Genomic DNA, 21,803 nt, shown 5'->3' with positions numbered 1-21,803 from the left:
ACTACTCCTCACGGTTTAGGGCCCCTAAAATGCCAGGGCAGTATAGGAACCCCACAAGTGACCCCATTTTAGAAAGAAGACACCCCAAGGTATTCTTTTAGGTGTATGATGAGTTCATAGAAGATTTTATTTTTTGTCACAAGTTAGCGGAAATTGATATGTATTGTTTTTTTTTTCACAAAGTGTCATTTTCCGCTAACTTGTGACAAAAAAAAAATCTTCTATGAACTCACCATACTCCTAACAGAATACCTTGGGGTGTCTTCTTTCTAAAATGGGGTCACTTGTGGGGTTCCTATACTGCCCTGGCATTTTAGGGGCCCTAAACCGTGAGGAGTAGTCTAGAATCCAAATGCCTCAAAATGACCTGTGAATAGGACGTTAGGCCCCTTAGCGCACCTAGGTTGCAAAAAAGTGTCACACATGTGGTATCGCCGTACTCAGAAGAAGTAGTATAATGTGTTTTGGGGTGTATTTTTATACATACCCATGCTGGGTGGGAGAAATCTCTCTGTAAATGGACAATTGTGTGTAAAAAAAATCAAATAATTGTCATTTACAGAGATATTTCTCCCACCCAGCATGGGTATGTGTAAAAATACACCCCAAAACACATTATACTACTTCTCCTGAGTACGGCGGTACCACATGTGTGGCACTTTTTTGCACCCTAAGTGCGCTAAGGGGCCCAAAGTCCAATGAGTACCTTTAGGATTTCACAGGTCATTTTGCCACATTTGGTTTCAAGACTACTCCTCACGGTTTAGGGCCCCTAAAATGCCAGGGCAGTATAGGAACCCCACAAATGACTCCATTTTAGAAAGAAGACACCCCAAGGTATTCCGTTAGGAGAATGGCGAGTTCATAGAAGATTTTATTTTTTGTCACAAGTTAGCGGAAAATGACACTTTGTGAAAAAAAACAATTACAATCAATTTCCGCTAACTTGTGACAAAAAAAAAAAATCTTCTATGAACTCACCATACATCTAACGGAATACCTTGGGGTGTCTTCTTTCTAAAATGGGGTAATTTGTGGGGTTCCTATACTGTCCTGGCATTTTAGGGGCCCTAAACCGTGAGGAGTAGTCTTGAAACGAAATTTCTCAAAATGACCTGTGAAATCCTAAAGGTACTCATTGGACTTTGGGCCCCTTAGCGCAGTTAGGGTGCAAAAAAGTGCCACACATGTGGTATCGCCGTACTCAGGAGAAGTAGTATAATGTGTTTTGGGGTGTATTTTTCCACATACCCATGCTGAGTGGGAGAAATATCTCTATAAATAGACAATTGTGTGTAAAAAAAATAAAAAAATTGTCATTTACGGAGATATTTCTCCCACCCAGCATGTGTATGTGTAAAAATACACCCCAAAACACATTATACTACTTTTCCTGAGTACGGCAATACCACATGTGTGGCACTTTTTTGCGGCCTAACTGCGCTAAGGGGCCCAAAGTCCAATGAGCATCTTTAGGCTTTACAGGGGTGCTTACAATTAGGCACCCCCCAAATGCCAGGACAGTAAACACACCCCACAAATGACCCCATTCTGGAAAGTAGACACTTCAAGGTATTCAGAGAGGAGCATAGTGAGTCCGTGGCAGATTTCATTTTTTTTTGTCGCAAGTTAGAAGAAATGGAAACTTTTTTTTTTTTTTTTTTTTGTCACAAACTGTCATTTTCCGCTAACTTGTGACAAAAAATAAAATCTTCTATGAACTCACCATGCCTCTCACTGAATACTTTGGGATGTCTTCTTTCCAAAATGGGGTCATTTGGGGGGTATTTGTACTATCCTGGAATTTTAGCCCCTCATGAAACATGACAGGTGCGCAGAAAAGTCAGAGATGCTTGAAAATGGGAAAATTCACTTTTGGCACCATAGTTTGTAAACGCTATAACTTTTACCCAATCCAATAAATATACACTGAATGTTTTTTTTTTTATCAAAGACATGTAGCAGAATAACTTTCGCGCTCAAATGTATAGGAAATTTTACTTTATTTGAAAAATGTCAGCACAGAAAGTTAAAAAAGTCATTTTTTTGACAAAATTCATGTCTTTTTTGATGAATATAATAAAAAGTAAAACTCGCAGCAGCAATCAAATAGCATCAAAAGAAAGCTGTATTAGTGACAAGAAAAGGAGGTAAAATTCATTTAGGTGGTAGGTTTTATGACCGAGCAATAAACCGTGAAAGCTGCAGTGGTCTGAATGGAGAAAAAGGCTCTGGTCCTTAAGGGGCGAAAAGACTGTGGTCCCGAAGTGGTTAAAGACCGCACTTACAAAATTCTGTAGTGATCTGATTTTTGAGTCCCTGGCTACACTGGTGAGCAACAGGCAACTAATATCACTATTAGTGGTGCAGAGAAGTCAGACGTTGCAGTGCTGCTCACACAGGCAAACAGTCCCCACAGCTGATGCTTGATTTTTGCTATGAACCAACACTAGATTTTTGCCTCAGATTGTGGGGAAGTATTCTCTTAGATGGAAATGTCAGTACAGGTGTCTCTTTTAGCGATCCACTGGGTCAGATCACTAAATGGGCAACACAAACCTCTGCTGTTGTTCCACAGAGCAGAACTGGCTGTTAGTGGAGCAGTGTGTCTGTAAAGCAATTTGTTCCTAAAAATGATCACCAATCATCTTTTTGAGAGACACTTAATCTGCGTTGGTACGGGCCTTGAGGGCAGTTTCAAACCCGCAGAGATTTGTGACTGCTAGAAAGTATTGGCTGTAGTTGCTGCTAAAGTTACCCAGTGAAATTGTTTGCAGCAATATTGCTAACCACAAGCTGTTGTTGCATAGAGTTGCACTGTAGCCAGCTACATACACTTGGATGTTTTAGGCTCCATTTACATTGACAGTAGAAAGAATCTCAGAAGATTGCCGTTGGCTGTAATTACTGCCCGGCTTCTGGGAAGTTGTCCAGGCTTTATTTTTTTATAGAATGAATACCTTTGCCACCTGGTGGCAGACAGGGATAATGTTATGTGCTTATGACAATGAAAAGAAAAACAAAAGTTTGCTTTCCTAAAACAGAAAGAATTTGCGATAATTCAGGTTAGAGTGAGCTCGAGATGTCTCCCAGGCACCACTGCTGAATATATGCAAATTAACCATTGTACCCTTAGAAGCTAAACACACCTCCAGAAACGCTGGAATGCAATGATGTGTCAGCTTGTTAATGTGTACAGAGCCATAAGAAGTGTACGGTCTTAAAATAGTTAGACATAGCGACCATCGTTCACTTTTGGGCACATATGTAAGTAGCACAAGTGCCCCTAATGACTGTTGCATGTGAAATGAATATACCTGTTCCTTGCTGGCAGCTAGTGGAGTGCGTGTTCAGAGACGGCTGGCACACTTTCGTCACCATTATTAGTGATAGCGTCTGGCTGTTTCTGTCAGGTGTTCTGTGAAATAGCAAACATAGTGATATATATAGCGGTCAAGGTAAAGGTTAAAGTGATAAAACCTGTTCAAGACTGGTAACCTTTCATTTGTCTGCAATCTGTTAGGTTTGTCAGTTCACAGAGCAAGGACAAGGACCTGTACAGACTACTGACTGTGGACATTGATTATTTTACTACTTTAGTCTGGGAAAGAGGTCACAGATGTGGTCGCTCATCTCCACTGTTTTGATGTGCCTATGTAATTTGCATATGTGATGCATTTGGCACAATTTGTACCTTGTAAACGATATCCTACAACAGTTGCGTAGTCTGGCTATGGAATATTATCTAAAAATGTAATTAGTATTCTGCGTGAATTCCTGCACAGCTAAGGATGCTTTGGGTGAAGCTATCCATCCTGGTGGAGCGAGGAAGAGGTGGGCAACAACTTCTGGGGACACTGTTAGGCACTTAAGATTTCTGCACAAAATGATTGAGCAATCGTTTTGGCTGAGAGAGTCTGCATTTAGCTTAAGCTTACCCTCTGTCTGTTATCCCACATGTGGTTCTGTAGTGTGGCACTATGTCAGCAGTTTGATGTAAGGACATTCATGATCTAATCTTTGAAGGGGTCCGGTGTCGCGTTTAAAGCTTCATACTCATAATCAGTAATTGTTGCACAAAATAATTCTTTGTGATTTATGCTTGCTGTAGAGAGCTACAAAAAAACTTTACTTTTAATAATTAAACAGCCTCTATTGCCTATGTGGTTACTCAACATGTGAAGTAAGAATGAATTGAATGCATATTCAAACACCACCCTCCACCTAGCCTGACATGTATCATACCCATAATTTCTGGAGGCTTCATCCAGGGACAATCAAAGTGCAGTAGTGCATAAGGTGCAAAACATCAAATTAACTACTTAAGTACCAGCGGTCTCTGCCCTCTTAAGGACCAGAGACTGCTGGTACAAAAACGGCGGAATCCCGACGAATCACCGCACATACCCACCGCAACAGCTGTCACCACCGCACGTCGAGAACCTGAGCCACCCACTCTGCCATCTCTGACGGCAGAGTTCCTGTGAGCCGGTCGCGAGCTGCGGTCCTTGGCTCCTGACCTTGTCTTTAAATGTAAGCCAATGGAAATTGCTTACATTGAAAGACAGGGCCAGGAGCCAATGAAATCAGCTCCTGACCTGCTCACAGGGCTCTGCTGTCATACAGACAGGCAGAGCAAGTGAGCTGCGGCAGGGATTCAGTGGTGAAAACGGCGGATGCGCGCGTAGGCGGTGAGTTGAAATCTACGCCCTGGCAGCCAGATGGCCATCAAAACAGCACGTAGATTTCAACTATAGTGGTCCCTAAGTAGTTAAAAAAGTCATATTGTCATTATAGCATAGCCTCACTGCCATATATACAAGCCTTGGCTGGTATATATTATGGGAGTAAAACATGTCAGGGAAGGTGGTGTTTAGAGCTGCTCAAATCCGGAACCGGGAGATACCCGGATAGTTGCTAGCCGGATATCTCCCAGTAAACCTGTCTGACGTCTTCTTCGTCCGTCTCCTGGCGCCTCCCACGATGCGCTCCATGTGATTACAAACACTTCCTCCTTTAACCCGGAAGGAGGAAGTGTTTGTAATCACGTGACCGCCGCTTCGACCATATCGTGGGAGGCGCCGAGGGACGGACTGAAGAAGACGTCAGACAGGTCAGATTGACGCCCCCACCCCGCACAAGTAACTGGGAGATATCCGGCTATAACTATCCAGATGTCTCCCGGATTTGAGCAGCTCTGGTGGTGTTGTGTTTGAATATGCATTCATTTTATGGGATATACTTCTGCAAATACTGTATACCCCTGCATTTTAGGGGTATACTTCTGCAAATACTGAGGCTATATCAATCGTAATAGGATGTTCTGACATATTTTTACCTCCTTACTTCACATTTGAGTAGCCACATAGGCAATACAGACTTTACCTGAAGTTATAATTCATTATTAAAAGTTTTTTTGTGTAGATCTCAACAACAAGCATAAATAGTGTTTTGTATGTTTTCAGCATAGTGCTCAGAGAGAGGTAAAACTGTGCAGCCTGTTGTGTTCAATGGATTGAGAGAGGAACAATATAAGACAGTTATTCTCGCTTGTTGTTATGACTGATCACAAAACAACCATGTAGAACAAATCTACTGATGTTACATTTTTACCTAAAGCTTGTCGCAAATTCTTGTCTCTAATGATGAAGTTTTAGCATGTGTACAGGACTTGAAATGTACCTGAACTGACAGATGACAGGAGTAGCAGTCGATCTGCAGACTACTGCCCAACAGGATACCTTTGGGTACTTGTAGTAATGGGTATTCTATTAGACTAGAGAACAAGATGGTAGCCAATAATAGTGTCAGACATAGAAAGGTAGCAGAGGAAAAAGCACAGAGCAGAGTATTAAAGAGACTCCGACCAGTACTGTAAAATACTTTAAGAATACAAAAAAACAAGCGCTAATGGAAAATATGCAACAATATGGTGCGCTGGCCACAACCACCAGTATACGTGAAATAATCAAAATAGAAACAAATGGCCGCGCTCAAAGTTCATAACCTGAAGGGAATACAGGAAATACTGTCACCATCCACATAAGTCCTTTAAATCCAATTAGAGATCAGGAAATCGGGGCAACGAACACTCAAGGAACCGTATACCTTCCACCAGTCCGAACCATCATACATGTAAAAGAGAAGAGTGGATCATAGCGCGATCAGCTTAACAGGCAATCCCCTCCACCTTTCTAGTGCCACAATCCACCTCCACCGTGCTTCTCTCCGTGCTGGGACACACTCCCCCCTATGTGCCCGCACTCACCTAACTGGCCTCCAATCTCTCCGGAGGTAGGATTCTATCGCGTATGGGGGTTGCTCTGATATGCGTTGATCCGTTAGTCACTACAACTAAAACAGTGTATCACTGTGTATCAGAGTGTATCACTGAATGAAGCAGGAAGAGGAAGCTACATGCATGGCCATTGCAAGAGGCTCCGCCAGAGGGGTCATAGCACGACTTTGTTGGAAGTCGTCTGTCCCCATGCATTTCATAGCAGCAATGTTTGGATAAAGCAAGTGGCTGGTAAGTGTGCTGACACACTCTATTGTTCATGGGTATGCTTAAAGGCATACCCATGAGAGGTGCTCAAAGTCCATTTAATTAGCCTAGGTATTCCTGCAGCCTGTAGCAAGATTCAGGATCCAACATAGGGGATAGCTCAGTTTGTTACATGGGTATTTATGTGCACATTTTGGCATCACCTGAAAACCATTGCGGAGGTTTCAACAAGGGGATTCTAAGGCTTTTTTTAACCATTTATTATGCTGCTATATTGTAATATTGGTAAAACCAGTGGTAACTTCATAGTTTAAAGTGAACTTTTGTCTAAATCTGAACGATGTAAGATTTCAGTCAAGCTCTGCTCGCCACTTCCTTCATCACGAAGTTGCTCCCATTGTCCCACTGTCACCATCTTACTAGTCATGTGAAATAATTGGTGTTAGACTTTAGCCTAGAATAGCTTTCTTGAATGGCGATGAACCTGTAACCAAGGACCTCATGTGTACAGAGTAAGTATACTTGTCATCCAAAGTAACCATAATTATTCATACACCAAAAGCAGGCAAAAATGTCAGGGACATAAACGGTCCTCCTTATATGGAGGAAGGCAGAATTAATGTGCAGACTTCCAGTGCTCATTAGAGATTTAAAATCTGACTCCTAAAGCCTACAGGCCACAAAAAAATCGGGAGCTTTTTCCACTTTTTGAGTACATATGTGGAATAGGTTTGCTTTACTGTTTTTGCTTCTGGTCTTACTATTATTTAGATACAGTATGTGTGTACCTGATATAGTGTCCCCCAAGGTACACTTGTATTTATACTTGTTTCAGGCTGCAGTTACAGTCAGAGCTTAATGGAGACATTTGGCAGTCCATAAGATGACAATAATGTGCCTTTATATCCCTTACGGTGCATATCAATATAAAATGCTTTGCCAGATACTAAAACTCTCTAGGACCATTGCCACTTCTATAATGCATCTGGAAGGAAACCAGCACAGACATCTTAAAATAGAGGTGAACTTTGTAAAATACCAGACCTCTAGTTTTGACAGTCCATCATAAACATGATACCTGCCATAACCTACTCTTGAATCCATGACTGGAAGTCCAGCAGTGCAAAGGAACCTGGAGCAAGCTTTGCTTTTATACTCTTAAAGCGGACCCAAACCAAACATTTTTTTTAATTAAAAATACTTAGTTGCACCACTCTGACACCTACAAAGATAAATAAACACTCCTTCAAACCTATGATCATTTCAGCGCATGCTTTTCACCCTTCTCTTTTCATAACTAGGGTTATACTGGGGGCAGCCATTAGCAATTCCTCCATTGCCAGACACCATCTACTCCACCAGTTTGCCGGATTTTGTCCCGGCAATTTGAAAGGAAGGGAGGGGTTCCTCCAATAAATGTAAAATATTTTATATTTGTCATCATGCAGCTGAAAAAAGGCTGTTATTTATTATTATAATTTAGAAAATAGATTTTATTTCTGAAATCTTGTATTTTTAATTTGGGTCCACTTTAAACGGCTTCTCTCATTCAATCTAGACAGAGGAAACTTAGATAAAGCAGCTTTATGGCAACTGGAGTCGGAATAAACAAAATGTGCCCTGGCTGTTGTGTTGCTTGGCCCCCCAGTCCTGGAACTGAAGAACAGGTGTTACCATACTAGAAATATTACAGACTTTCAAGGGTGATTGGGAGTAAAAGTACATCTCTCCTCTAAAAACTCAAACCTTCATTGACACTCAAAATATTTTTTGAAAGTTATGCAATAGTATTGATATGCATGGATCAGTATTTATTGGCACCAGTGTTTTAGTGTGCGCTGTTTAAGCACAATGTATTCTATCAAAAAACTTTAACTTTCTGTCAGTGGAACTTTTGGCATTGTAATATACCTTTCACTGTGAAAACTATAGTGTTTTGTTGCTATGGGGGTTTATGTGATAGATTAAGGTTTAGAGATGTGGACAATGGATGAGGCACAATGTTCTTTCCCACTAACATTGCATGTTGATGCTGGTGGCATGGTACAATGCCATATACAGTGTGTTGACAGGACCATTCATTTTAATTGATAGAGGCTGTATATGGGCTCTGCACAACATGCAATGTTGAGGTGTAAACAAGCAGCAATACATGATGTGTACTGTTTTTTTCCAGATGCATTGTTGCAAGGTTCAACACACAGCAGGGTTTGGCTAGCCAGTCAGTTAATGCATCAGCATATAGGGAATCCTATCAACTTGTACATGGTATGCAATAGCTCATATGCAACTACAGTGGAGACCTAAGCCTGGTTCACACTTTCAATTATGATTGGCCAATCACTGACCAATTTTATCACCTCCATGTAGTATGAGGGTTTATGTACACAATCTGCTCATGTCAATTTTCATTGACCCTCATACTACATGGAGCTGATAAAATTGGTTGTTAGTGAGTGGTTAAACATAATTGAAAAGTGTGTTCCAGGCTTTAGTGCTGTTTAGTTTACTTTGGCTTTCTGCGTGAGAAATTGTTACTGTTGTCACATATAGAGATCTCATCCTACATTTTGTCCATGGGGAAATGACTGTTTTTTCTGTTTTGCTCATTTTTATTTATTCATTTTTTGTTAAATGAGAAACTGGTGCCCACAAAGTAATGGTATTTTATGCCGCATTAAGCTTTCTATGTAACTACACTGATTTTTTTTTTTCTGTATTGGCAATGTTTCAGTGTCTAAATACAACCTATGTTTTCACATTTCAAGCTCCGCCTTTCCGTACCCTTGCCTGCTTCACCCACTGTGGTGGTGGACAAGACTCCTTTAACCCTGTTTATCTTTTTAGAATATATCTCACTGTCTTGAAATGTGGTTTTATGATGATATGGTTGCACCTAGGACGAGGTTTATGCCACTTTTATGAATAGATTGTTTTGCTAAATGTTACACATCAGATTGTCTCTTTCAGCTTCATTTTCAGGTCAGACTCAAGCTGTGATCGTATCGCCTGCCCCCCTTAAGACGGACACCATGCTGGCACCAAGAATTACTCAATCCAGCGTTGTCATTGCACCAGCTGGACTTACAGGAGTAAGTAGCTGAGCAAAGTCCTAAAACAGATGACCTGCTGTGATACAGACAGCAATAAAAACCTAATGGGATGTAAACCTACAGAGTGGCTGAGGAGGACACGGCAAAACATGCAGCTTCAGTGGGTTCTCTTAAACGGTGTAGTCACATGTTAAAAAAAATTTGAAATGCTTTTCAAAGAAGTTTTTACTAGCAGACCTTTTCCCCAAATATTTTTAAACTGCTTTATTAAAATGCAGCAATACAAATGATGTCATATATTTATATGATGCAGCACATTTCCCAAACCCCTTTACAAGGAGCATTGCACCCATTACATCATTCACTGGCCTTCAGTGGGTCTCAGTCTTGTGTCACTGCCACATTCTAGGATCAGTTTTGGGAGAGAAGCCAATTAATTCACCAGTAGGTTCTGAGAAGTGTGAGCAAGCCAAAGCACCCACAGGTAAATAGAACAGGCAGGGTAAACCAATTCCATAAGAATATTATACCTCATAGGGGCCTGAACCCAGAACTCAAGTGTAGTAAGGCAAGTGTGTCACCCACTTATCCACTTATCCAAGTAACTTTGATAAGAAGCATCATAACTGAAAAGTTACGCTTTCCTAAATGTGCTACCTATTTTGCTTGAGTGACAATCTCACTGCAATAGTTGAGATTTTCAGTACCCATTTCATGATTGCGCTGAAAAGGGCACACCCTAGTACCCACCTGTTCCTGTTACTGCTGTAGACTAAAACTTAAAATTAGCCTTTGAAACGTCCTTCCTTGTTCTGGCAGCTCAGTAGATCACTCTTCAGTCCCAGCTAAGGTCTGGGACATAACCCCTTGCCTCCTCTGTAGGAGTTATTGGGAAGCAGTATCACAGCATTTGAGGTAGCGCCTCTCCTGCATAGCAAAATGTTTTAAATGCTTCCAGAAAAGCCACTTGTGTGACTCTTTTATGCTTTGAAGTCCAATGATTGTGTTTCTTACAGGCCTCTGGTGTGTCAGAGTTTTGTGGGAGTATTCTTGTTGGACCAGCACCGCAATCCCAGGGTGGCCAGACGTCTCAGTCTGCTGTGCCTCGACTCTTTTCCAGCCCGACTCAAGACCCCCTGGTGAAGAGAGAGATGACCCCTTCCCACAGCAGCAGCACTGTACCATCTCCCTCATCCTGTGAGCATGCCATGATACATTTCATAACAAGATATGAAGAGAGTTGTTATAGACTGCTTAGCTGTTTTATGTGGGAAGTACTAGAACAGACTGCAGCTGAGTGTACAGAACTCTGTCATCCATTGAGATTTATTTCTTTACCACTGATTCTTGTGTGGCATTTTATTTGGCTCTCTAATGGAAGAATGTAGCAATTCACACCTCCTGGGGTAATATGAGTATTGTCCTGTTACAGGGACATCACTGCTCACAATTCGTATTATACCTGTGTCCATTCTGTGGCACGGTGCATGCCTACTTCATGCCACATAGTCCAATTACCGCTTTGGCTAAGTAGCGTGTGCTGGATTATTTAAAGAAATATAACCTTTTTTACATCGTGTTATTATTGGCAGTGTGTTGCAACAACCTGTTCTGAAGCATAAATGCATGCATAATTGCTGTAGACAGACTATAGACTGCTATTGACTATGGAGGTCTTGGTAAATATTGTAAAAGAAAAAATTGTTGGCTAAAGTATGTGATATCCACCTTTGCAGCTGGCTATTGGCACCTAAAACACCCAGAAAGTAACTGCTGTGTTCATGGCAATGCCAGACAAAAAGCACTGACCTGCCCATCACCTGGACAGTGGTTTTACATGTAAAAATGCCCACTAATGATACAATCTTTATTGGGCAGTTTTACCAAATTTATTTAGTAGAAGGGTAAACTGAATGTTAAATTAATACTTTAGGTAGCCCATCAGGAGCTAGTACAGTTTAAGTGACCAGCAAGAAATCCATAGGAAAATTCCAATAATGTGATTGGGTGGACGGCACCCTTGGAACTTCTAGGCTACAGATGGGTTGTAGTGACTGTACGCCCACACTGTGTGGCCAATTAGAATGCTTCAAGTTTGTACTGAGCAGGAACTGTTAGCTTATTGCTTCCAAGGAGTCTAAGGAGTCACTAAAGTGCTGCAAGTCGCCACTTTTGGTTCTCATAAGGTCCAGATATCCAAATGGTGTGTATCAAAGGTTACAGTAACTGCAGATGTTCCTAATAAGACAATACGGGGTAAAAGATTTTCCAAAAGTATTACTGAACGAACATCTTAACTACAGTGTACCTTTCCTGAATGCCTGTTGTGTCTTTTTAGGTCGGGATTGTCAGAATTCAAGGCAGGGATCACCATGTGCATCTGAACACAGCCTCAGCCCCCCACACAGCTCAGGAAAAAACACAGTTGACCCTCAGTGCTCTACACACAAGGTACAGTCCCATCCCACTGAGAGGGAAAGAAGGTAGCTTGCATGTGTTACTTTTACAAATCTTTACTTTGTTACTGATTAACTTATAAACAAGAACAGAAACCTGACTCTAGGTCACAAGACAAAACCTAATGAGGCACTGGTTAAAGCAAACCTGGACTTAAAGTGGACCTGTCCTATTTTCCACTTTCCTAATACTGTACATTTGTGGGTTGGTGCAAATCTAATTTTTTTTTTTCATGCTTAGAGCAATAAGACCGCTTGTTGTTTCTTCCTATGCACCGCACACAGTTTTACATTGAAAATCACTTTACTGCCATCAGAAACATGCCAGTTTTAATCCATAGAAACTTGGATGTTATGCATCAGAAGCACATGCAAGCATACATGTGTGCAGTAAAACAGTGTGAATCTGACCTTACAGTATTCTTATACCATAAAATGTCATGTTTCATTAGCACTATGCATCCATGAGGGGAGGTTTTGTGGGTAATCTCCCTAGTGGTGGGGGCGGTAGTGGATAATCCCCCCCAAGTGTTGAGAGCATCTGGGGGGGCTTCTGGGCTGCCCTTTTTAGGGTGTAGCTTGCAGATCATGGTCCTGGGCAGTGACAGCGACTAGGACCCTGCCTGTTTTGCACGCCCCGGTGTGTTGTAAATCCCTATAGCATCATCATGTTTGGCTAGGCAATGAAGCTCTTTAAAGACTCCTCTCCCTCACCCGCCGTGCCACTCAGTCGTCCCTCCACAGGTGTAATCTGAGCAATATTTCAATCAATTAGAGCCTGTTTCTACTGCCTCAAAATACGCAGCGTTTCCCCTCATACGAGCCAGACGGGGAAACTATACCTGTTCAGACAATAGGCTTGATTTGGAATTGCAGGGTGGTGCGATTCCAGTCAGCACTGCAGTTTTCTGTAACACGCATCTGAATCCTTATAGCCGTGCATGGCTATGGAATCAGAACAGATTCTTATTCGCCAAGTACAGGATATTGTACAAGGAACAAGAGCAGACCTTTCATGGGCAAACACACACATCGGTACACATACGCAGGGGGTGGGGGTATGCACATATTAGTGATTTGGCTGCGGCTTTGCGACAGCATGGGTGCTGTGTCAGATTTGGAAATGGCCATAGCAGCCTAGTGGAAACCGGGCCTCTAATCGCGCAGGCCCAGTAGGGAGTATTTTTGGTGGTTTTTTTTTATTATTTATTTATTCAGACTCCCTTTAAAAAAGAGGTAAAATAATAATTTAAATACATTTTAGGCATGCTTAAGCTGAAGTACAGAAACACGTTTGTTTGAAAGATGCTAATGACATGTTGGCTAATTGTCTTTATCTTGCAGAATGAAAGACTGAAGCATATATCTGCAGAACAGAAGAGACGATTTAATATAAAAATTGCCTTCAACACACTGAACAGTTTTGTTTCCTCAAACACCAAACCGGTAATTGGTTACAATGAAAATACCAGTTTATGTTATGCTTTCTATGCTGTGTAGGTGGTAAGAAAAGCATTTTAATTGATTATTCATGGATGATATCCTCAGTACTGAGATTGCCAGTATATATTATATCGTTGCTGGTCAGGAGAAAACTGTATGGCTGTCCAAAGTCCTATATGTATAAATGCTGAAACATTCTTTGGCAAATCTAAAACCACTGTGAATTTGGCTCCATTTTTGGTTCTGACTTAATGAATTTGGACAAAGCCGTCTCAATCCAACCAGTATTATTTAAAGCAGTAATGGTATGAAACTAGTAAATATCTTTGTGTACATTCTGGGTGCCTATTCTTTTTTTTTATTTCACTTGCCTATATCTGACTGGTGCGGTTTTGGATGCAAAGTGCAGCAAATAGTGCATCTATACCTCACCGATTTAGTGGTTATTTGTGTATTGTATGGTAAATAAAACACAACCTCTTATTCTTCTACTTTTAAAAATGTGCTCATTAGAGATAAACTTAAACCGCATAAATAATGAATAATCTCCAGTTATTGATGACAAATGCAGTTGGAAGCAGGGCAAATGTTTCTGGGGAACCATAAGTTGTTGTTTTTTTTTGTTTTTTTGTCAGAAACACTAATGGTGGAACAATAAATCTTTAATGGTGTTCCAGCAAGCCCATGTGCGGACTGCTCTTTCTACATATATGTTCTTTTTTTTTTTTTTTTTTTTTTTTGGTTTCTGAGCCATAGGAGAACATGGGCATTACTTTGAAATCAGTTTTCTTTCAGTTATAACTGAGATCAACTGATTAAGTGTAAAAGGGGCCTAAGGAATGCACATACAGTGCACAGTGATTACCCCCCCCCTTCCCCCATAACAAAGTGGAAACCTGAACAAGAAAGTATTCCGCCCACAGATATGAAAAATTGGTAGCTGACAAGGCTTTAATATCATTCACTATAATTGTAGGGTATGGGCAAAAATATGAAAACACCTAGCATAATACTTGCCTTCATTTTACTGTTTGCTAGAGTGGCGTTTGTAGCTGGAGAGGTCTGTGTCTAATGCAACTACTTGCCATATTTTTCAGACCATAAGACGCACCTAGGTTTAGAGGGGAAAAAAATAAATATTAACACATGGAGCAGGGCATCTTATAGATCTTCTCCCCAATTATGTCCTGCTTTATCCCCCTCCCCCCCCCCCATGTCTCCTTTGTGTCCCCCTTGTACCTGTTGTGTCCTTCTAGTACCTCTTGTCTCCTCCTGTGTCCACTGTTGTGTCGTCCTGTGTGCCCTCTTGTGTCCCCTGTTTTGTCCCCTGTTTTGTCCCCTGTTGTGTCCTGTTTTGTCTCCCACTTTCCCATTGTGTCCTCTTCATCCCCGTTTGCTGTGTTGTGCCATTAGCGCAGTGACCCCAGCAACCCTCCCTCCCTCCGAAATGCACAGTGCTGCAGCCTGCGGTGATCTGCATTGTTCACTCATGTTCTGTCCGGGAGAGTGAGAGCTCTGCTCGCTATATCCAGAGGATTCTTCCAAATTGTGGCTTAGGATCCCTCGCTTGATAACCTCATCAAGCGAGGGACCCTTAAAGCCGCAATTTGGAAGAATCCTCATGGATATAGCTAGCAGAGCTCTCACTCTCCCGGACAGAACATGAGTGAGTAACATTGCTCACTGCAGGCTTACAGCACTGGGTGTATCGGAGGGAGTGCAGGCTGCAGCACTGTGCATATTGGAGGGTGGCTTGCCCGGGGTCTTTGCACTAATGACACAACACAGCAAACTGGGACGAGCAGCTCACAGCGGGACAATACGACGACACAACACGGAACGTGTATTGCCAGCAGAGCCGCTACATGACATACACGAGTCCACTACACTGCCAGGGATTTAGGGAAGGCAGGTCTGTGGTGGCACATGTGGACCATAAGACACACTAACATTTTCTCCCTCTTATTGGGGGTGAAAACCTGCGTTAGTCCGAAAAATATGGTATAAAGGCTTGTATACACGTTGCCAGCATTTGCTGTCAAGGTAGAGTTTTGAGTAGTTGTGATGGAATAATGCCAAATTGTTCTATAGCCAATGTAACGGAGGTGTTTGGTGTACCAAGAGGCACAGTATTCAAGACTGACTTTGCAGTTCTGAATCCTAAAGGTGGTCCTACAAGGTTTTGCCAGGTGTTTCCATACTTTTGCCCACCACCTGCACATTCATTCAGTTTCCTGTGTATGACACTAGTGTGCTTTAAACAAATCATCCTTTATTCAAATTTTTTTCATTTTCGTATAGTAATCAAATTCCCCTTCAGAGGTTTGACATTAAAGTCCTGTTGAAAGACCTGAATAGCAAAGATTCTGGAGTAGAGTTGGGCCGAACCTCCGATTTTAGGTTCGCGAACCGGGTTCGCGAACTTCCGCGGAAGGTTCGGTTCGCGTTAAAGTTCGCGAACCGCAATAGACTTCAATGGGGATGCGAACTTTGAAAAAAAAAAATAATTATGCTGGCCACAAAAGTGATGGAAAAGATGTTTCAAGGGGTCTAACACCTGGAGGGGGGCATGGCGGAGTGGGATACACGCCAAAAGTCCCCGGGAAAAATCTGGATTTGACGCAAAGCAGCGTTTTAAGGGCAGAAATCACATTGAATGCTAAATGACAGGCCTAAAGTGCTTTAAAACATCTTGCATGTGTATACATCAATCAGGTAGTGTAATTTAGGTACTGCTTCACACTGACACACCAAACTCACCGTGTAACGCACCGCAAACAGCTGTTTGTACTAGTGACGGCTGTGCTGGACTGGTGCGCACCATGGCGAGAGTGCAGGTTTTGGTGGCTTTACAGCCCATATGGTCGGCCTGGCTGATGTAGCTGAATGACAGAACAGTGACTGTCCAGCTGATCAAATTTGGTCTGACCACAATGAAGCAACGACCTTATTATCTTTTGTGTGCCCCCCGAGACACTCATCTAGGCGCCGGTCATTGCTTCATTGTGATACGCAAGCCCCTTCACCACGGCAAGGTAATGATCACGAAGGGGAATGGGCGCATGTACATGCCTTTTCTTTTGTTGTTGCAGCTGCCCTCAGTGCAGCCAGAAAAATTAGGCAGTCATGTGCACGCACCATAAAAATTATTACAGCGGCCGCTGCTAGCAGCGGCCTAAAAAATTCAGCAATCCGCCTGGAGTCCCGGACCCTGTTGGTGGTGGCGGAGAAGGTAGTGAAGCGGCCTGCAGGCAGACATGCTGTGTGGAGGGACTGGGAGCGACTTAGTCTTTTTGGGGCAGGCCAGGCAGCCAGTCACACGGCGTGCAGGCAGAGATGCTGTGTGTGCGGGGACTGACTTAGTCTTGGGGCGGGCAGCAGCCCTCCGGGATCCATGCCTCATTCATTTTGATAAAGGTGAGGTACTTAACACTTTTGTGACTTAGGCGACTTCTCTTCTCTGTGACAATGCCTCCAGCTGCGCTGAAGGTCCTTTCTGAGAGGACGCTTGCGGCAGGGCAGGAGAGAAGTTGGATGGCAAATTGGGACAGCTCTGGCCACAGGTCAAGCCTGCGCACCCAGTAGTTCAAGGGTTCCTCATCGCTGTTCACAGCAGTGTCTACATCCACACTTAAGGCCAGGTAGTCGGCTACCTGCCGGTCGAGGCGTTGGTGGAGGGTGGATCCGGAAGGGCTACGGCGAGGCGTTGGACTAAAGAACGTCCGCATGTCCGACATCACCATGAGATCGCTGGAGCGTCCTGTCTTTGACTGCGTGGACACGGGAGGAGGATTAGTGGCAGTGGTACCTTGCTGGCGTTGTGCCGTCACATCACCCTTAAAGGCATTGTAAAGCATAGTTGACAGCTGGTTCTGCATGTGCTGCATCCTTTCCACCTTCCGGTGAGTTGGTAACAGGTCCGCCACTTTGTGCCTGTACCGAGGGTCTAGTAGTGTGGCCATCCAGTACAGCTCATTCCCCTTGAGGTTTTTTATACGGGGGTCCCTCAACAGGCAGGACAGCATAAAAGACGACATCTGCACAAAGTCGGATCCAGTACCCTCCATCTCCTCTTGCTCTTCCTAAGTGACGTCAGGTAAGTCAACCTCCTCCCCCCAGCCGCGAACAATACCACGGGAAGGTTGAGCAGCACAAGCCCCCTGCGACGCCTGCTGCGGTTGTTCTCCTGCCGCTGTCCCCTCCTCCTCCTCCTCCCCCAAAGAAACACCTTGCTCATCATCCTCTGAGTCTGACTCATCTTCTGCACACGACCTCTCTTCTTCCTCCTCCTCCCCCCTCTGTGCTGCCGCAGGTGTTGAGGAAACAGCTGGGTCTGATGAAAATTGGTCCCATGCCTGTTCCTGCCGTAACGGTTCCTGGTCACGCTCATTCGCAGCTTCATCCGCCACTCTACGCACAGCACGCTCCAAGAAGTAAGCGTAGGGAATTAAGTCGCTGATGGTGCCCTCACTGCGGCTCACCAGGTTGGTCACCTCCTCAAACGGCCGCATGAGCCTGCATGCATTTTTCATCAGTGTCCAGTTGTCGGGCCAGAACATCCCCATCTTCCCAGACTGTTTCGTTCTACTCCAGTTGTAGAGGTACTGGGTGACGGCTTTCTTCTGTTCTAGCAGGCGGGAGAACATGAGCAGGGTCGAGTTCCAGCGAGTGGGGCTATCGCAAATGAGGCGTCTCACCGGCATGTTGTTTTTACGCTGAATTTCTGCAAATCGTGCCATGGCTGTGTAAGAGCGCCTCAAATGCCCACAGAACTTCCTGGCCTGCTTCAGGACATCCGCTAAGCCAGGGTACTTTGCCACAAATCTTTGAACCACTAGATTCATGACATGTGCCATGCAGGGTATGTGTGTCAGCTTCCCCATATGCAAAGCGGCAAGCAGATTGCTGCCGTTGTCGCACACCACGTTGCCTATCTCCAGGTGGTGCGGGGTCAGCCACTCATCCACCTGTTTCTTAAGAGCAGCCAGGAGAGCTGCTCCAGTGTGACTCTCCGCTTTGAGACAAGCCATGTCTAAGATGGCGTGACACCGTCGTACCTGGCATGCAGCATAGGCCCTGCGGAGCTGGGGCTGTGTAGCTGGAGAGGAGAACTGCCACTCAGCCAAGGAGGAGGAGGAGGACAGCGAAGAGCATGTAGCAGGAGGAGAGGAGGTGGCAGGAGGCCTGCCTGCAAGCCGTGGAGGTGTCACAATTTGGTCCGCCGCTTTCTGCTTGCCATCGTTCACCACCAGGTTCACCCAATGGGCTGTGTAGGTAATGTAGCGGCCCTGCCCGTGCTTGGCAGACCAGCCATCCGTGGTCAGGTGTACCCTTGACCCAACGCTCTTCGCAAGAGATGACACCACTTGCCTCTCAACTTCACGGTGCAGTTGGGGTATGGCCTTTCTCGAAAAATAAGTGCGGCCTGGCATCTTCCACTGCGGTGTTCCGATGGCCACAAATTTACGGAAGGCCTCAGAGTCCACCAGCCGGTATGGTAACAGCTGGCGAGCTAACAGTTACGCCACGCCAGCTGTCAGACGCCGGGCAAGGGGGTGACTGGCCAAAAGTGGCTTCTTCCGCTCAAACATTTCCTTCACGGACACCTGACTGCTGCTGTGGGCAGAGGAGCAGGAACCGCTCAAGGGCAGAGGCGGAGTGGAGGAGGGTGCCTGTGAAGGTGCAAAGGAGAAAGCGGCAGAAGCAGATGATGCACCTGAAGGAGGAAGAGGAGAAGGAGGGTGACTTTTCTTTTGTGTGCTGCTGCTGCTTTTGCTCAGGTGGCCATCCCATTGCTGTTTGTGCCTTTTCTCCAGGTGCCTTCGTAAGGCACTTGTCCCTACGTGAGTGTTGGCCTTTCCACGGCTCAATTTTTGTTGGCAGAGCGAACAGATGGCTTTGGTCCGATCTGAGGCACACACATTAAAAAATTTCCACACCGCTGAGCCACCCTGGGATGTGGGCACTATGGGGACCTCAGCAGCTGATGCTGAAGGGCAAGTTGGCTGGCTGTACATAGGTGGCGATACATGGTGCCGGACTCTGCCACCAGCTGTTTCTGACGAAGAGCTGCCCCAGCTTCTTTCAGCAACTTCTCTCCTCCTACTACTCTCTGACTCCCCCTCTGAACTGTCCCCCTCTTCATCTCCTCTATTGGGAACATACAGAGGATCCCTATTACCGTCATCATCGTAGTCATCCTGCCCAGCTTCGCTTGCCTCAGACAAATCCAAACTTGCACCATCAGTAGGTCCTTCATCCTCCTGACACGTTACATCCATAGTGTTGCCGCGTAACTCAGACATATTAGCTGGTGAAAATTCATCTGGCTGTAACAACAATGGCTGTGCATCAGTGATTTCAACACTAAATAATTCTTGCGAAGTGTCAAATGCAGCGGAAGTGGTGCTAGTAGTAGCGCTGGTGGCTGAGCAAGATGAGGTGTTCTGTGTCGCTAAATACTCAACCACGTCCTGACAATCTTGGGAGGTGATGGGACGTGCCTTCTTCCGAGCACTGTACTGTGGGCCAGGTCCACACGAAATTACATTTACACGACCTCGCGCAGACCTGCCGGGTGGCCTTCCTCTGCCTCTGCCACTACCTCTTCCTCTTCCTCTACCTGTTTTGTCCATATTGGGTATGCACGGAGTGGTATATCACACTGCGTGCACTCACGTAGGTAGGTGGGTTCACTTAACTGCACAGGTATGCGCACTGATGCGGTGGGTTCACTGAACAGAACAGGTATACAGTGGCGGGTTCACAGAACAGGTATGCAGTGGCAGGATCACTGAACACAATAGGTATGCAGTGGCGTGTTCACTAAACAGGTATACAGTGGCGGGTCCACTGAACAGAACAGGTATACAGTGGCGGGTCCACTGAACAGAACAGGTATACAGTGGCGGGTCCACTGAACAGAACAGGTATACAGTGGCGGGTCCACTGAACAGAACAGGTATACAGTGGCGGGTCCACTGAACAGAACAGGTATACAGTGGCGGGTTCACAGAACAGGTATGCAGTGGCAGGATCACTGAACACAATAGGTATGCAGTGGCGGGTCCACTGAACAGAACAGGTATACAGTGGCGGGTCCACTGAACAGAACAGGTATACAGTGGCGGGTCCACTGAACAGAACAGGTATACAGTGGCGGGTTCACAGAACAGGTATACAGTGGCGGGTCCACTGAACAGAACAGGTATACAGTGGCGGGTTCACAGAACAGGTATGCAGTGGCAGGATCACTGAACACAATAGGTATGCAGTGGCGTGTTCACTAAACAGGTATACAGTGGTGGCGGGTCCACTGAACAGAACAGGTATACAGTGGCGGGTCCATTGAACAGAACAGGTATACAGTGGCGGGTCCACTGAACAGAACAGGTATACAGTGGCGGGTTCACAGAACAGGTATACAGTGGCGGGTCCACTGAACAGAACAGGTATACAGTGGCGGGTTCACAGAACAGGTATGCAGTGGCAGGATCACTGAACACAATAGGTATGCAGTGGCGTGTTCACTAAACAGGTATACAGTGGCGGGTCCACTGAACAGAACAGGTATACAGTGGCGGGTTCACTGAACAGGTATACAGTGGCGGGTCCACTGAACAGAACAGGTATACAGTGGCGGGTTCACAGAACAGAACAGGTATACAGTGGCGGGTTCACAGAACAGGTATGCAGTGGCAGGATCACTGAACACAATAGGTATGCAGTGGCGTGTTCACTAAACAGGTATACAGTGGCGGGTCCACTGAACAGAACAGGTATACAGTGGCGGGTTCACAGAACAGGTATGCAGTGGCAGGATCACTGAACACAATAGGTATGCAGTGGCGTGTTCACTAAACAGGTATACAGTGGCGGGTCCACTGAACAGAACAGGTATACAGTGGCGGGTTCACAGAACAGGTATACAGTGGCGGGTCCACTGAACAGAACAGGTATACAGTGGCGGGTCCACTGAACAGAACAGGTATACAGTGGCGGGTTCACAGAACAGGTATGCAGTGGCAGGATCACTGAACACAATAGGTATGCAGTGGCGTGTTCACTAAACAGGTATACAGTGGCGGGTCCACTGAACAGAACAGGTATACAGTGGCGGGTTCACTGAACAGGTATACAGTGGCGGGTCCACTGAACAGAACAGGTATACAGTGGCGGGTTCACAGAACAGGTATGCAGTGGCAGGTTCACTGAACACAACAGGTATGCAGTGGCAGGTTCACTGAACACAACAGGTATGCAGTGGCGGGTTCACTGAACAGGTATACAGTGGCGGGTCCACTGAACAGAACAGGTATACAGTGGCGGGTCCACTGAACAGAACAG

At 44.8% G+C, this 21,803-nt stretch overlaps 1 protein-coding gene across 1 annotated transcript in view; it reads left to right on the top strand.

Moving 5' to 3' along the window:
* MLXIP (MLX interacting protein) overlaps positions 1 to 21,803 on the top strand; it is a 152,120-nt gene that overhangs the window by 114,732 nt on the left and 15,585 nt on the right. Inside the window, exons 10-13 of the mRNA XM_068244816.1 lie at positions 9,476 to 9,597; positions 10,575 to 10,755; positions 11,897 to 12,009; positions 13,359 to 13,460. Of these exons, the coding sequence (XP_068100917.1) occupies positions 9,476 to 9,597; positions 10,575 to 10,755; positions 11,897 to 12,009; positions 13,359 to 13,460 (518 nt within the window). The remainder of the gene's footprint in view (positions 1 to 9,475; positions 9,598 to 10,574; positions 10,756 to 11,896; positions 12,010 to 13,358; positions 13,461 to 21,803) is intronic.

Source organism: Hyperolius riggenbachi, chromosome 1 (assembly GCF_040937935.1).
Source record: "Hyperolius riggenbachi isolate aHypRig1 chromosome 1, aHypRig1.pri, whole genome shotgun sequence".
Taxonomy (NCBI): Eukaryota; Metazoa; Chordata; class Amphibia; order Anura; family Hyperoliidae; genus Hyperolius; species Hyperolius riggenbachi.
The sequence above is the reverse complement of the archived record's forward strand: the minus strand, read 5'-3'. Positions and strand labels throughout refer to the sequence as shown.